The sequence below is a fragment of the Panulirus ornatus genome, chromosome 69, assembly GCF_036320965.1.
Source record: "Panulirus ornatus isolate Po-2019 chromosome 69, ASM3632096v1, whole genome shotgun sequence".
NCBI classification, from domain to species: Eukaryota; Metazoa; Arthropoda; class Malacostraca; order Decapoda; family Palinuridae; genus Panulirus; species Panulirus ornatus.
The window spans coordinates 22,256,314-22,273,740 of NC_092292.1; the positions used below are offsets into that span (position 1 = coordinate 22,256,314).

Below are 17,427 nucleotides of genomic sequence, written 5' to 3' on the forward strand. Positions count from 1 at the left end.
GCAAATATACATACCTACACAGCTTTGCATGGTTTACCCCAGACGCTTCACATGCCCTGATTCAATCCACTGACAGCACGTCAACCCCGGTATACCACATCGCTCCAATCACTCTATTCCTTGCCCTCCTTTCACCCTCCTGCATGTTCAGGCCCCGATCACACAAAATCTTTTTCACTCCATCTTTCCACCTCCAATTTGGTCTCCCACTTCTCCTCGTTCCCTCCACCTCCGACACATATATCCTCTTGGTCAATCTTTCCTCACTCATTCTCTCCATGTGCCCAAACCACTTCAAAACACCCTCTTCTGCTCTCTCAACCACGCTCTTTTTATTTCCACACATCTCTCTTACCCTTACGTTACTTACTCGATCAAACCACCTCACACCACACGTTGTCCTCAAACATCTCATTTCCAGCACATCCATCCTCCTGCGCACAACTCTATCCATAGCCCACGCCTCGCAACCATACAACATTGTTGGAACCACTATTCCTTCAAACATACCCATTTTTGCTTTCCGAGATAATGTTCTCGACTTCCACACATTCTTCAAGGCTCCCAGGATTTTCGCCCCCTCCCCCACCCTATGATCCACTTCCGTTTCCATGGTTCCATCCGCTGCCAGATCCACTCCCAGATATCTAAAACACTTTACTTCCTCCAGTCTTTCTCCATTCAAACTTACCTCCCAATTGACTTGACCCTCAACCCTACTGCACCTAATTACCTTGCTCTTATTCACATTTACTCTGAACTTTCTTCTTTCACACACTTTACCAAACTCAGTCACCAGCTTCTGCAGTTTCTCACATGAATCAGCCACCAGCGCTGTATCATCAGCGAACAACAACTGACTCACTTCCCAAGCTCTCTCATCCCCAACAGACTTCATACTTGCCCCTCTTTCCAAAACTCTTGCATTCACTTCCCTAACAACCCCATCCATAAACAAATTAAACTACCATGGAGACATCACACACCCCTGCCGCAAACCTACATTCACTGAGAACCAATCGCTTTCCTCTCTTCCTACACGTACACATGCCTTACATCCTCGATAAAAACTTTTCACTGCTTCTAACAACTTGCCTCCCACACCATATATTCTTAATACCTTCCACAGAGCATCTCTATCAACTCTATCATTTGCCCTCTCCAGATCCATAAATGCTACATACAAATCCATTTGCTTTTCTAAGTATTTCTCACATACATTCTTCAAAGCAAACACCTGATCCGCACATCCTCTACCACTTCTGAAACCACACTGCTCTTCCCCAATCTGATGCTCTGTACATGCCTTCACCCTCTCAATCAATACCCTCCCATATAATTTACCAGGAATACTCAACAAACTTATACCTCTGTAATTTGAGCACTCACTCTTATCTCCTTTGCCTTTGTACAATGGCACTATGCACGCATTCCGCCAATCCTCAGGCACCTCACCATGAGTCATACATACATTAAATAACCTTACCAACCAGTCAATAATACAGTCACCCCCTTTTTTAATAAATTCCACTGCAATACCATCCAAACCTTCTGCCTTGCCGGCTTTCATCTTCCGCAAAGCTTTTACTACCTCTTCTCTGTTTACCAAATCATTTTCCCTAACCCTCTCACTTTGCACACCACCTCGACCAAAGCACCCTATATCTGCCACTCTATCATCAAACATATTCAACAAACCTTCAAAATACTCACTCCATCTCCTTCTCACCTCACCACTACTTGTTATCACCTCCCCATTTGCGCCCTTCACTGAAGTTCCCATTTGCTCCCTTGTCTTACGCACTTTATTTACCTCCTTCCAGAACATCTTTTTATTCTCCCTTAAATTTAATGATACTCTCTCACCCCAACTCTCATTTGCCCTCTTTTTCACCTCTTGCACCTTTCTCTTGACCTCCTGTCTTTTTCTTTTATACATCTCCCACTCATTTGCATTTTTTCCCTGCAAAAATCGTCCAAATGTCTCTTTCTTCTCTTTCACTAATAATCTTACTTCTTCATCCCACCACTCACTACCCTTTCTAATCAACCCACCTCCCACTCTTCTTATGCCTCAAGCATCTTTTGCGCAATCCATCACTGATTCTCTAAATACATCCCATTCCTCCCCCACTCCCCTTACTTCCATTGTTCTCACCTTTTTCCATTCTGTACTCAGTCTCTCCTGGTACTTCCTCACACAAGTCTCCTTCCCAAGCTCACTTACTCTCACCACCCTCTTCACCCCAACATTCACTCTTCTTTTCTGAAACCCATACAAATCTTTACCATAGCCTCTACAAGATAATGATCAGACATCCCTCCAGTTGCACCTCTCAGCACATTAACATCCAAAAGTCTCTCTTTCGCGCTCCTGTCAATTAACACGTAATCCAATAACGCTCTCTGGCCATCTCTCCTACTTACATACGTATACTTATGTATATCTCGCTTTTTAAACCAGGTATTCCCAATCACTAGTCCTTTTTCAGCACATAAATCTACAAGCTCTTCACCATTTCCATTTACAACACTGAACACCCCATGTATACCAATTATTCCCTCAACTGCCACATTACTCACCTTTGCATTCAAATCACCCATCACTGTAACCCGGTCTCGTGCATCAAAACCACTAACACACTCATTCAGCTGCTCCCAAAACACTTGCCTCTCATGATCTTTCTTCTCATGCCCAGGTGCATATGCACCAATAATCACCCATCTCTCTCCATCAACTTTCAGTTTTACCCATATTAATCGAGAATTTACTTTCTTACATTCTATCACATACTCCCACAACTCGTGTTTCAGGAGTACTGCTACTCCTTCCCTTGCTCTTGTCCTCTCACTAACCCCTGACTTTACTCCCAAGACATTCCTAAACCACTCTTCCCCTTTACCCTTGAGCTTCGTTTCAGAGTCAAAACATCCAGGTTCCTTTCCTCAAACATACTACCTATCTCTCCTTTTTTCACCTCTTGGTTACATCCACACACATTTAGACACCCCAGTCTGAGCCTTCGAGGAGGATGAGCACTCCCCGCGTGACTCCTTCTTCTGTTTCCCATTTTAGAAAGTTAAGAAATACAAGGAGGGGAGGATTTCTGGCCCCCCGCTCCCGTCCCCTCTAGTCGCCTTCTACGACAGGCGAGGAATGCGTATATATATATATATATATTTTTCTTTTCTTTCTTTTAAACTATTCGCCATTTCCCGCATTAGCGAGGTAGCGCTAAGAACAGAGGACTGGGCCTTTTTTGGAATATCCTCAACTGGCCCCCTCTGTTCCTTCTTTTGGAAAATTTAAAAAAAAAAACGAGAGGGGAGGATTTCCAGCCCCCCGCTCCCTCCCCTTTTAGTCGCCTTCTACGACACGCAGGGAATACGTGGGAAGTATTCTTAATCCCCTATCCTCAGGGATAATATATATATATAAATATATATATATATATATATATATATATATATATATATATATATATATATATATATATATATACTAAAGCTTGCGCCAGGTGCACATTCGTCCTTAGGGGAATGTAAATAGCCAGTTAAATGCGGACCAATTGACTCGATCAGGATTCAAACGTGTGTATTGAACATTGGGCTGCCTGTGATTGGCTCACGTTAACTCTAACCGTAACACCACGAAGATGAAAATGATGGGTCCGTTTGTGTTTCCAGTCTTCTATATTACTCCAGGTTTATCTATATCGTGTTCTCATTACTTGTACATGAGTATTTTTTTTTTTTGTGGTCGTATGTAATGACCAACGAATGGATGGCGTCTATTATTATATAAGTCCATCAGCCGGGTTTCGACTGAAAGGCTAGCAAAGCTGTAAGTTTTCCAAAGACAGTATAAACAGGCATTTCGCAAATTGTTTAGTGCTGATTACTAAATCAACAACCCTCCTCATTTCCTGTGCCTGCTCAAAATGCCGGAGGGAGTAGGGGGATGTATTTAAGGGCCAAACAACGATGGCGGCTGATTTAGCTGTGATATGATGTCAATTTATGATAAATCTTCGGATTTTAAGGTGCAGAAACAATAGAAATACTGATTTTAAAGTGAACAAGAAACCTGCCTGATTCTTATTTTTTCACGGATATTTGGTCTAATATCTCTAGGACATGGGCTGATGTTTCCATTGGGAGGCATTTATGATTGATAGATTCAGACACAGGAGTTTCACCTGAAAAGATATAAAAACATACAAGTCCCGTAAATTATACAAATGAGTTTTAGGGTTTTGAATAATGTTGTATTGGTAAACGATTTCTATATACGTTGCTCTGTTCTTTTAAGTATCCCCATTTGACCCAGTGGATGACGGTGGAGCTTGCATCCCACCAATACTTAGCTTCAGTAGGGCCATCTCTAAACTGCGTTGCAAACGCCAAACTTGAATATGGTAAGGGAAGTATACTGTTGTGTACATTTGCATTTGGGCGTAAGCATACACCTGACAAATAGCTTGAATCAGATCCGAAAATACTTACCAAAGTAACTACTTACTAATGATGAGATGAAATCCTTACACTCTCACGTCATTGTCTGGACCGTTTGATTTTTTTTATTGGTTTCCGTCAAGTCTCTTTTAATTGGGGTCTCTTTCCAATTTGAACCCGCAGTTTGCCTTGGCAAATTCGATGTCGATACAGTTGTTTATCATGTCGAAAAGCTTAAGTAGAAAGAGATTTTTACAAGAAAAGAGCGCTAAACGCCATGCAGAGAACACAAAAGTAATGAAAAGCCAGAAGCACTCTGAACACTTTTTTTTTGCCCACCAGCCACCTGCTGGAAGATTAACGCGACAACCTCGTTGACGTCACCTTGTCCCTATTGAAATGGATGGATTCGAGCCTTTTTAAGATTTAGTCAAACTGGATGTGTTCTGATTAGTTTGGTAATGTCCAGCATAGTTATATTAACTATGCTAAGAGGATATGTTCTGATCCGTTTGGTTACGATCCTCTAAAGTTATACTCTACAAGCAAGATATTCTGAATCGTTTGATCACGTCCTGCACAGTTTTAATGAAGTAGGAAGAGTTCGGCAGTACTCACAGTCATCTCCTTATATTTATTTACCTCTGCTTAATGCTGGGTGACTATGACAGCCCTAGGAAGGGGAAATGAATGCAATTTCATTCTAATCTGGCACATTAAGTTAATGGTAAGTGCGCCTCAGCAATAGTAAATCCTGTCTTAGGTGTAGTTAAAAGCATAACAGTTAAATACACGCGACAGATATAGAACTGTTTTGGAGAATTACTCTTTTGTATGGTGACTTGTATCATGACAGATATTGGGCAGTCAAGAGAGTATTTAGCAACTAGATCAGAGTAATCATTAATGGATTTATATTACTCTGCATGGCTAACATGCATCCATAATAGGTGTCACCACGATATTTAGTAAAAGAAAATCTCCAAAGTTTTGGGAAATCCAGGTTTATTTACGGCCGAGAGGCTGATAGTGCTGGCAGGTGGAGTGACAGTGAGTCAAGAGTGACTCTAGAAGGCGTGATGAGAAGTACGTGACTGTGGCCTGTAGCCGTCACCATGGAGTGTGGCCTGAAATTGTGACTGAGGTGTGGCCTGCAGCTATGCTTGGGAAGTGTAGCCTGCACTTGTGGATGTGATGTGGCCATTCTTCATGACTACGAAGTGTGGTGTACGTCTGTGAGGTGCTGGCTTTGGTAGAGTATGTTGTGAGATGCAGCCAGAGTGTTGTGCCTGCGAATATATCCTATGGGCTTTGAGTGTGAGATTGTGGGATGTGACCCTTTGTCACAGCCACATTCTGCTTCTATTCTCCAGTGTTCTACAGAGGTGTGCTATTATTTGTTTCCCTTTCATGAAGTCCACCACTGGCTTATGAATTGATTCTTGTGGTCAAATTATCCTTGTTATTAACCCTTTCCTCTGGTAAAATTATTATTTGCCTCCAGGTTAGGGGAGAAAATACCGACTTTCTTCTAAAAGGCGACGAAGGACGGAAGAGGGCTTAAGATCCTCCCTTCTGTATAATTAATTTCCAAAAGTAGGAACACAGGAAGGAGTTAGACGATCCCCCCCCCCCCCCCCCCGCCAGACTTAGTTATCTGTATGTGGTGCTACCCACTTAAGTCAAGAGACGTCAGATAGGTATAGAAAAATATCATTGTTATTAATATCTAAATATTATTTAAGTACCTACAAGTGAACACGATGGTATATTGAACTGTGAGACTGAAGTTAGTCATTAGGTGAGAAGGGAGATAATGTCCTGAATGTAATTTAGTGTATGGAAGAAGTAATAGAAAAAGGAGTAGGTCTCCCTACATAGAGAAAGAGATAATAACCTTGACATTGTTTCTTCCTCTAATGATCACAACAGCATTATTCCTTCAATTTTGGCCTGATTAACTTGAAACATGGTAGTTATGTGTACATATACCTTGGTGCAGTAGGTGGTCTTTTTTTCTCAAGAATTGTGAATTCAAACAACCTTAATCTATCACAGGACTTGTCTTTCTCCTTTATAGGAACTAGAATTAATGTTACATTCATCTGTATGCTACTAGAAGACATTGTTTTATTGGACTTCTTCCCTCTTCTTGCTGCACTAAGGAACTCTTCTCATCCTTGGTCTTGATTCACCCACATACTATATCCTGAAACACATATATTTGCCATCACAGACAGAGAACTCTCTTTCTGCACACTTTCAATACACCCAGAACTTTCACCCCTTTATCCATCCTGTGGTTCGCTTCAGCTCGCATAATTCTGTCTTCTGCCATGTCCACTCCCTGGTATCTATAACACTTCTTCAAAGTTTGCCCCTTTCGTGCTCACTCTGGAACCCCCCTGTGATGCCACTCTGCTAAATTTCTTAAGCTTTCTCATGTTCACCTTCATTTTTACCTTCTTTCACAGTCTACCAAACTCAGACACCAGCTTCTGAAGTTTCTCACTGGAATCTGCCACTGGTCATGTTATCTGCAAACAGCAATTGACATCATTCAGGTACCCCCCTAGCATACTTTAGACCCACCCATCCCTCCAGAACCCTCATCATTCCACCTATAAACATTAAATAGTCATTGTGACATGGAGCACCATTGATGTAGACACACTTTGATTTGGAATCACCCACCTTTCTTACATCTTACACACAGGCCTTTCTCCTGATAGAAACAACTCACTGTGTCTTGTCTTTCCTCTCACACTCAGTATTCACAGCACTTTTCACAAGGCATTTTGTCAGCACTATTGTATGCTTTCTCTTGATCCATAAATACCACAGACAAATCCTTCTCTTCTTCCACATTTTTCTCAGACAAATCTACAAAGCAAATACCAGATCCTCACATCCTTTGCCACACCTTAAGTCACATTACTCATAGTCTAATACCGTGTGAGACTCGACCAACATACCCATACAACACGGCAGGTATACTCAGTAAACTTGCACCTCTGTAATTCAAGCATCTATTTTTCTATCACATGCTTTTATATAGTGGCACTATACAGGCATTCCACTAGTCTTTTGGTCATACTAGACCTTTGGTCATACACATTAAAAATCCTGGACAATAAACAACAGTTACCCTCCTTTCTTTAGGGATTCAGCCATATTCCCTATTCCCTCCAGCTGCTTTGCTTCACTTCATCTTGTTCAAGGCTTTCATTAACTCATCCCTTTACATCAAACCATTTATCCCTTTACATCAAACCATTTACTATGACCCTTACTCTGCATACCTCTTCATTCCAAACACTACATATGCCATCATATCAGCAAACACATTCAAAAGTGTTATTCACTGCAACCAATGATTTAAAGATAACAAAAATGTTATTCATTTCAACTTGTTTCAAGAAAATCTTCATCAGAAGAATAGCGATTCACCATGACAGGTATACAAGCTTATATGCAAAACCATTGGATCAAGCAACTGGATGCTGAGTATCATTGATTCCTGATTGGTTTATTGCTGTCACTTACCTACCATAAACTGGCCTTTCACAGAGCACCATTTATCCTGCTACTTTGGCCCGAGTGAAGCTACCTGCTTTGGTGATGCTGTTGTTAAAGGCAGTATGGGCTGCTTCCTGTGTTTTCCCCTTATCTAATCCCTGGTGTAGAATCTTTGTATCCCTCCATCGTAGTAAGTGTCTCTTCTCTGCACCACCAAAACATCGGTGGTGCAGTGGTGTCTGTCATCAGCTATATTCCCGTAGCCTCACTCATAGGTCCCACCCAGCCTCACTGTGGCATTTCCTCTTACACCCACTGCAAGGGATGTCATTCCTTGATCCATAGATTTTGTGCATGTCTCTATACTTGTCATGGTGTATCAATGGCCTCCTCAAGAAGACCTTGTTGAAACTGTTTGAGAAGAACAAATTCCTAGCTTTTGCTTTATATTTATGCTCCTTTTGACACATTCAAGAATCCTTCAATATACTCATTTTATCTCTTTCACCCTCCTTGCCTTTTACCAGTTCCTCATTAGCTCCCCTCGTTGAAGCTTCTGTTTCTTCTCTTACGCTATTCACCTCCTTTTAAACATTTTCGTACTTTCTTTTTGAAACTTGTTAATACTTGCCACCCCATAATCCATTTTCCCCCTTCTTTTTGAAACTTGTTAATACTTGCCACCCCATAATCCATTTTCCCCCTTCTTCAGCCCCTACACCTAGAATTCCTACCACTTTCTACAGTATATCTTGCAGTCACTTATCCTCCTTCTATGCAAGTATCACTCATTCTTCTCTTTTCTTTTTCACTAGCAAGTCAACTTCATACCTCCACTCAATACTCTTCTAAAATGCCAGCATCCCAATATCCACACACTTCACATGCACATGTAAACAATGCTCCCCAAGATACCTACCCTCCCCCTTTGTTTCAACTACTCTTACCTTCTGACTTATGCCATCCTTCATCCAGTCTCTCTTGATATCTCCACACATTACCCTAGCAACCTCTTCTCACCCATGTTGTTTCCCATTCTCTTAAAGCCATTCATCTTCACCAAGAAATGATCAGATACTCCACCAGCTGCTCCTCTCAGCACATTCATATCCAACAGTCTCTCCTTTGCATGCCAATCAGTTTGCACTATTTAATCTAGTAATGCCACTCACACATGTATACTTATGTGTACACCTATTTTCAAATCAGGTATGCCCAGTCAGTCACCAGTCCTTTTATAGCACCCAGCTCAAGAAGTTCTTCACCATTTTCATTTACACCAAATATCCCATGCTTTCCAGCTATACCCATGCTTGTTTTCACATCCCTAACCACTGATGAGACTTGGTCCCTTGCATTAAAATTGCTGATGTACTCACTCAATTCCACCCAAAACACTTTCCTCTTTTCCCCATTCCTCCTGTTCCCAGGTGCACAGGCATGGACAATCACCCATCTCATAATACTTTCATTCTCACCCCCCTGATTCTGGAATTCATTTTCTGAGACACTAACACGGTCCTGCAGTTCTTCTTTCATTGGGAATACCAACATCCTCGTTTGCTCTCACACTAATCCCAGACTTTACCCTTTTGATATTCCCAAACCATCCCCCCCCCTCTTCTTTTTTTCAATCAGATCTGGAAAACCCAGGTCCTTCCTCCTAAACATGCTTCCTCCATGCACATTTAGGTATAAAGAAACTTCTTTATTTCACACTTACTCAAAGCAATCTACCAATCTGTTCAGTTCCTGCAAATCAGCTGGTTGAATGTCATCATCATCATGTGTGTGTGTGGCTGCTTTCATTTTTTCCCAAATATTTTCCCAGAAAAAGAAATACCTCTACTTCTTTTCCTTATCATTTTCCTCTTAAAGAAGCTCATTCAGGGAATACAGCTTGACTAGTTGCAGACTTCTGATTGGACAGACAGTTCAGGTGTATGTCATTAGTTCATTTATAGATTTCTTATATCAGTATTGTTATTTAGGCTGAGTGGAAGCAGTGGGAGCTCTGGTTTGAGAGGACATTTACAGACAGCCGTACCACCTCTTGTCCCATCTTCAAGAGTCACAGCTCTGCCAAAACGTCGCCTTTCACCAACACAGCTGCCTGCCATAACACATTCCACCTCTGCAGTTCTACATAGCTCTACTAATGTTAGCAGCATGACTGTGCAAGGTACTATAAGCTCCACAGTGCCAACTTTGCATGGAACTTCACATGGCAAAACTGGAACAAATTGTGGTAAACCTTGTGTTGCTGCTGCATGTGACACCACAGATTCTAATAGAGCAACTCTTTACAGTAGCACAACTTGCAACAAGGCAACAGTGTATGGTGTTAACAGTGACAGTTTAGAAGTATTGTATGACAGTGTTACTACCTCTTCTGCAAACTATTATGTGAGACCAGACAATAATAATGCCAGTTCTTATGATGCCAACACCCCAGTTCCATTCAGTTTCTGTGGTTCTGCCAAACCCTTGGCATCCATTCAAAATACAGTTGTGCAATCATCAGCAGGTGTGGCTTCTTATCCATCCATCACAACAACAGCACTTGCACCCACAGTACCTAGAGATTGGCCACAAAAGGTGAAGAAACGAGACAGGCCACCTGAATATAGCCAATCTGACTCCAGTCTACTTGTATCTTCAGGTTAGTCATACACATATACTGTAGTCATTACTTTATCATACTGTTTGAATAACTTTTAGATATTAATTTAATGATACACTTTGCTTTAAATATGAAAAACAGCAAATCTGGATTTCATTCTACTGATTCATGTACCATTACCTTTTTTTATCCATCACTGTTTTCATCGCATTATAGTGATTCTGAGTTGTAATAAGCTTTCTTTAGATATTGTGCTTACTTTGCACCATCGCAAAACTAATAACTTTTATAGAAAAACATTTGGTACAGAATGACCCAGCCGTCATCACCATCATTCTTTCCATCATTTTCCCATTATACTTGAAAAGTTAGGTAGTTTCTAGAAGTGTATTAATGTGTAATAAACCTTTCATCAGATGTGGATGTTGTGCAACACTCATGCTCAGGCAGTGCTAGATCCCAATCAGCAGATACAGGTGTCCCTCTTACACCCCAGCGATTCTCACACAAACATACTCTCCTTAGACGTGCCTTCCGTGAGATGTTAAAAAGTGATTCCGAATCATCGCCAGAACCTGCACAAACGGGCAAGTCTCCGTTTAAGCATGGTGTATCGGAACTTGAAGAGCCATTAGCTGCTTTCACACCTTTGCTCACAACTTCGGTAAGATTATCCAGTTCTACAACAGAAGAAAGCCCAGAGGCATCATCAAAGGACTCCACAAAAGTTGTAATGTCTGATTGTGATACTTTTCAGTTGGATCACAAGAATTCATTGTCCAAGATAGAATTGGAAGAGCCACTAGATACTATAAAGCAGGAGGAAGTACTAGGAGCTGATAACAAGGACATGGTTCAAAATATCAAAACAGAAGCAATGCAGAAGATATCTGAAACCATACAAAGTAAAGTTTTGGAAACCATAACAGATGCTGGTGGTGAGATAGATATTGAGTCTTTCAGAAGTGAAACTAATTCTGATAAAGGAAAAGATGATGATAAAGAAATACAGTCATCCGTACTACTATCTGTTTTGTACAAGGAGCTAATGAGAACAAAACAAGAAGTTCAGAAACTCCGGAAAATACAGGAACTAATGCTTACAGAAAAGGGAGACAAGGAGGATGACACAGAAGAAAGCAAAAGGGGAGATGTCATTACATGTAGTGAAGAGAAGTGTGAGAAAAGAAAATGTGCAAAAGAATCCGATAGCAATGAGCCACCATTAGATTGCCAGGAATCATCTCATCCTGAAGCAAAAAAGTCAAAAATCAGCATTAGAAGTGATCTTCTACCAGCAGACACCAGTATTATGCTTGCAATACCACCATCTACATCAGATAATTCATGTGTGCCAAGAAACAGTTCTTCATGTGTGGGAACCAGCCCCTCGGTTTTGAAAAATCCTCAAATGTCACCTACAACTAAAGTGCCCCTGGTTAGTCCTGCATTATCTGAATCAAGTACTGAATTATCTGTAATTAGCTTGATAAGTTCTTCAGTGTCACAGACAGGTCATGCATCACCTAGAACAAGCCCTGGAATGTCAAGATCTAGCCCTGGCGTACCTGTGATGTCAAAAACTAGTCCTGGATTATCGAGGACAAGTCCTGGCCTACCAAGGACTAGCCCTGGACTACCAAGAACAAGTCCTGGCCTACCAAGAACTAGTCCTGGGTTACCAAGGACTAGTCCTGGACTGCCAAGGACCAGTCCTGGGTTACCAAGAATGAGCCCTGGGGCACCAAGGACAAGCTCTGCCACACCATATTCTAATGTTACAGAACCACACATTAGCACATCGTTACCACAAAATATGCAGACTTTGTCTCAGACTTGCCCTGTAGCACGGCCAATTCCAACTCCTTTATCATCTGCTAACACGCTAATGCCAAGGATGACCATTGCACAAACAGATTCTAGCCCTGGAGCAGTGAGGACTAGGCATGCAACATCATATGGAAGCACAGCAGTACCTCAGAGAAGTCCATCATCTAGGACATGTCCAGTGATACCAAAGACAAGCCCTGTGATACAAAGAGTAATCCATGCAGTGCCTAGAACAAGTCCAGCAATACCAAGAACAAACTCTATTTCAAGTGATATTCCATTAAGTAAACCAGATGCACAGTTAACAGGAATGAGTCCAAACAAATTACGTACAGCATTTGGGATTTCAAACTCTGAGGTAGAAGTGATGCCTGTGTCAGTAGGAGGAAAGTTTCCTCTTTCTGAACCTCAGCCACAAACATTCTTAAAATTGGTAGAGGACCACCACCAACAACACCATCAGCCAAAGGAGATGTCTGTTCTATTGGATGTTGGCAAGGGAGTACAACGAAATAACTCATCTAAAGATATTGAAATTTTATCTTCACATGGGCCATCTCACTTCCACTGTCCCCAAGCTTCTCACGAAGATATCAGGAGAACTCTTCGTTCTCATTTTTATGAAGGTGAAATTAAGGGCAATGCTTTCTCCACTTCTGACCTCCCAGACTTCCCATCACCTGTACGAAAGCAACCTCCACCACTAAAGCCAGCAGCCTCACTAGTGAGGAGACATTCCGACAGTCTTGATGTTAGACCAGTCGATCCATCACTGCATCGGCATGCATATTCCAGTACACACACAAATCCTGCTTTGTCCGTTCATTCTACAAACTCGTCATCCTTAGAACAACAAAACACATCATTGCATTCATTTAGTCAGCCTCAGTGCAATCCTTCACAGTACCCATCAAATACCCAAATTGTGCGAAGAAATAGTGAGAGCAGTTGCCCTGAAAGATCTCGGGAATACCAGCAAGCCGTCGCCATAAGTATGAAACATCCATATACACAGCATTTCAGTTCAGGTGCACCCATGATGAGAAGCCTTGGACCAGATAAAGCCACAATTTTTCCCATTCCTGCACCTGTGTCAACAGTCATCCGTCCCTTTAAGCCTCCTACACCTCCTGCATCTGCACGAACCATGCTTGAGCAATACCAGAATGAAAATTTCTACCAGTCAAACTTTTCGTTTTTTGAGAGATTAAGAGAAAACATTCAACAAGGATGTGAACCAGGAAGTGTTGCAGACAGAGGAGGACATGCAGCTCAGGAAAGGTTACAGCCTCCCACTGGAACTGTAGAGAAGCCAATTCAGCCACAAACCTGTGCTCCAAGGGTACTTGTCCGGGAGTCCATTCCAGAAACACCTCGTTTGCCTCCCCCAGCATTTTCTGCACCAAATTTTGCTACTGCTAACCAACATCTATCCACTGTTTTGCCTAGTCATAGTGGTGGTCATTTTCCAAATAACATGCATCCAAGTAACACAGTTCACCACATAGTATCAGCTGGACTACATCCTGGCAGCCATCAAGTTTCTTCATCTGTCATGTCCAACTCGAACATTGGTCAGCATAACAGCAGCAGTACCAGTGGAAGTGGTATTGGAGAGAAGAGGCAGTGTCTCAATTGCCCACAATCAGCACGATTTGTATGTTCCGGTTGCAAGAAAGCCTGGTACTGTTCAGAAAAATGCCAGGTAAGGGATACTTGAATTAGTGATATTACCTTTCCAGGAAAGTTCTTCCTTGAAATTTACATGTACAGAGTATCAGATTTTGGAGGAACAATGTGGTTTCAGGAGTAGTAGAGGATGTGTGGATTGGGTGTTTGATTTTAAGAATGTCTGTGAGAAATATTCAGAGAAACAGGACTTGTATGTGACATCTGGAGAACACATGATATGGTTAATAGATATGCTGTATGGAAGGTGTTATGAATATAAGATGGAGGAAACGTATTAAAGGCAGTGAGGAATTTTTATCAAGAGAGTGCAATGTATGTGTAAGGAGGTTGAGTGTTTCAAGTGGATGTTGGTGTGCGGCAGGGGCGTGCAATGTCATCATTGCTGTTTGATATGTTTATTTATGTGATGGTGAAGGTGGTAAATGCAAGGGCCTTGGAGAGAGAAGGGGAGGTGTGCAGGCTGTAGGGGGTGAGGGAAGCCTGAGAAGTGAGTTGTTTGTTGATGACACAGCACTGTGGCAGAGCTGAATGAGAAACTGCATAAGTTGGTGTCCGAGTTTAGGAGAATGTGTGAAGGGAGGACATTGAGTAAATATGAATGAAGACAAAGTTGTAAGTTTTAGTAGGGCCAAGGGACATGTTATTTTGGGATGAATTCTGAAAACTTGCAGGAATTAAAGTGTCTTAAGATACCTGGGAGTGGACATATGGTTGTTGGAGGGGATGAAGATTCTGAGAGCATTGAGAAATGTCTGGAAAGAGAGGCAAAAAATGTGTGTGGACATGAGGTGCAGCTAAAGAGGAGGATGGATGTGTTGGAAATGAAGTGTTTTAGTACAATATATGGTGTGCAGTGGTTTGGACAAGAGGGAGAATGAGTGAGGAAAGCTTGACAAATAGGATATATGCGTCAGAAGTGGAAGGGACATGGGGAATTGGAGACCAGTTTGGAGATGGAAGGATGGAGTGAATAATATTTTGATTGTTCAGGGTTTGAACATGCAGGAGGGTGAAAGGCATGTATGGGATAGAGTGCATCAGAGCAACACAGCATACACTGATTGACTTGCTGTCAGTGGACTGAACCAGGGCGTATGAAGCAGCTGTGGGTACACCACAGAAAGGTCCAAGGGTCCTGATTGTGGATAGGCATTATATTATATGTGAAGGCTTGGGAATGGATGTGAACGACTGAGGCCTTTCCTCATCTATTCCTGGCACTACCTCACTGACAGGAGAAATGAAAAACAAGTATGAAAGGAAGAAACTTGCCAACTTTCCAGCATTTTCCACTGGTGATGATGAACATCACTTACATTATCCTTGCTAACCCCAGGTCACCATTATATCTGTATGCATTCCACAGTGATTAACCAATGTTACAATTTTCCTAAAATCAAAACAGGGTTTAATCTGTCCTCAAGCTAATGAGATTTTAAATAGTTCACAATTTAGTTACTTTCAGCTGAAGTTATTGAAAATACAGAATGCTTGTGTTAATCTTTTAATTATTTGCTCATACAGAGGTCTATCTGTGTAACTGTGTTTATTTTTCAGCGTGATCACTGGACAGTCCATAACTCAGCTTGTGTTCCTTGAGTCTGTGTTGCCTGTCTTGAATGAAGACTCTGGAAGGGCATATGTAAGATATTACCCTAAACTTCACGAGTGTGTGCAGCCAATCCTCTCCTGTTATGTGACTTGATCATTGGTTACATGGAAACTCTATAAACTGAGACAGTTTATGAACATGGTTTTGAAATAACCACATCTTTCCCTGTATTACATTGCCAGTTGAGCTGTTGTATGTGTAAAGGAAACTTGCTAATGCATGTTCATAAATGAGCTACCATTAAAGTTCATTTACATTTATTAAACTGAAAGAATAACCCACCCCTCCATTATAAGAAAAACTATGAAGTTCTTGAAACACATGCACTCATAAATCTGTGAAACTATAGATATCACATAAGAACCTAATTGTAAACAAAAGTGAATAGTTACTGCAATATTAGAAAGAAGTTCTTTTGAAATTGTGTTTATGATCTTTATATATATATATATTATTATTTTTCATTTTTTATTATACTTTGTCGCTGTCTCCCGCGTTTGCGAGGTAGCGCAAGGAAACAGACGAAAGAAATGGCCCAACCCACCCCCATACACATGTATATACATACGTCCACACACGCAAATATACATACCTACACAGCTTTCCATGGTTTACCCCAGACGCTTCACATGCCCCGATTCAATCCACTGACAGCACGTCAACCCTGGTATACCACATCGATCCAATTCACTCTATTCCTTGCCCTCCTTTCACCCTCCTGCATGTTCAGGCCCCGATCACACAAAATCTTTTTCACTCCATCTTTCCACCTCCAATTTGGTCTCCCACTTCTCGTTCCCTCCACCTCCGACACATATATCCTCTTGGTCAATCTTTCCTCACTCATTCTCTCCATGTGCCCAAACCATTTCAAAACACCCTCTTCTGCTCTCTCAACCACGCTCTTTTTATTTCCACACATCTCTCTTACCCTTACGTTACTTACTCGATCAAACCACCTCACACCACACATTGTCCTCAAACATCTCATTTCCAGCACATCCATCCTCCTGCGCACAACTCTATCCATAGCCCATGCCTCGCAACCATACAACATTGTTGGAACCACTATTCCTTCAAACATACCCATTTTTGCTTTCCGAGATAATGTTCTCGACTTCCACACATTCTTCAAGGCTCCCAGGATTTTCGCCCCCTCCCTCACCCTATGATCCTCTTCCGCTTCCATGGTTCCATCCGCTGCCAGATCCACTCCCAGATGTCTAAAACACTTTACTTCCTCCAGTTTTGCTCCATTCAAACTTACCTCCCAATTGACTTGACCCTCAACCCTACTGTACCTAATAACCTTGCTCTTATTCACATTTACTCTTAACTTTCTTCTTTCACACACTTTACCAAACTCAGTCACCAGCTTCTGCAGTTTCTCACATGAATCAGCCACCAGCGCTGTATCATCAGCGAACAACAACTGACTCACTTCCCAAGCTCTCTCATCCCCAACAGACTTCATACTTGCCCCTCTTTCCAAAACTCTTGCATTCACCTCCCTAACAACCCCATCCATAAACAAATTAAACAACCATGGAGACATCACACACCCCTGCCGCAAACCTACATTCACTGAGAACCAATCACTTTCCTCTCTTCCTACACGTACACATGCCTTACATCCTCGATAAAAACTTTTCACTGCTTCTAACAACTTGCCTCCCACACCATATATTCTTAATAC

General features: G+C 41.7%; 1 protein-coding gene across 3 annotated transcripts in view; it reads left to right on the top strand.

Annotated features, from left to right (window-relative positions):
• LOC139747670 (uncharacterized) overlaps positions 1–17,133 on the top strand; it is a 147,313-nt gene extending 130,180 nt beyond the window's left edge. For all 3 annotated transcript variants that reach the window (XM_071660243.1, XM_071660242.1, XM_071660244.1), the window contains exons 4-6: positions 9,966–10,636; positions 11,014–14,132; positions 15,677–17,133. In XM_071660243.1, coding sequence (XP_071516344.1) covers positions 9,966–10,636; positions 11,014–14,132; positions 15,677–15,718 — 3,832 coding nt within the window. In that variant the 3' untranslated portion in view covers positions 15,719–17,133. The remainder of the gene's footprint in view (positions 1–9,965; positions 10,637–11,013; positions 14,133–15,676) is intronic.
• Positions 17,134–17,427: the final 294 nt, after the last annotated feature.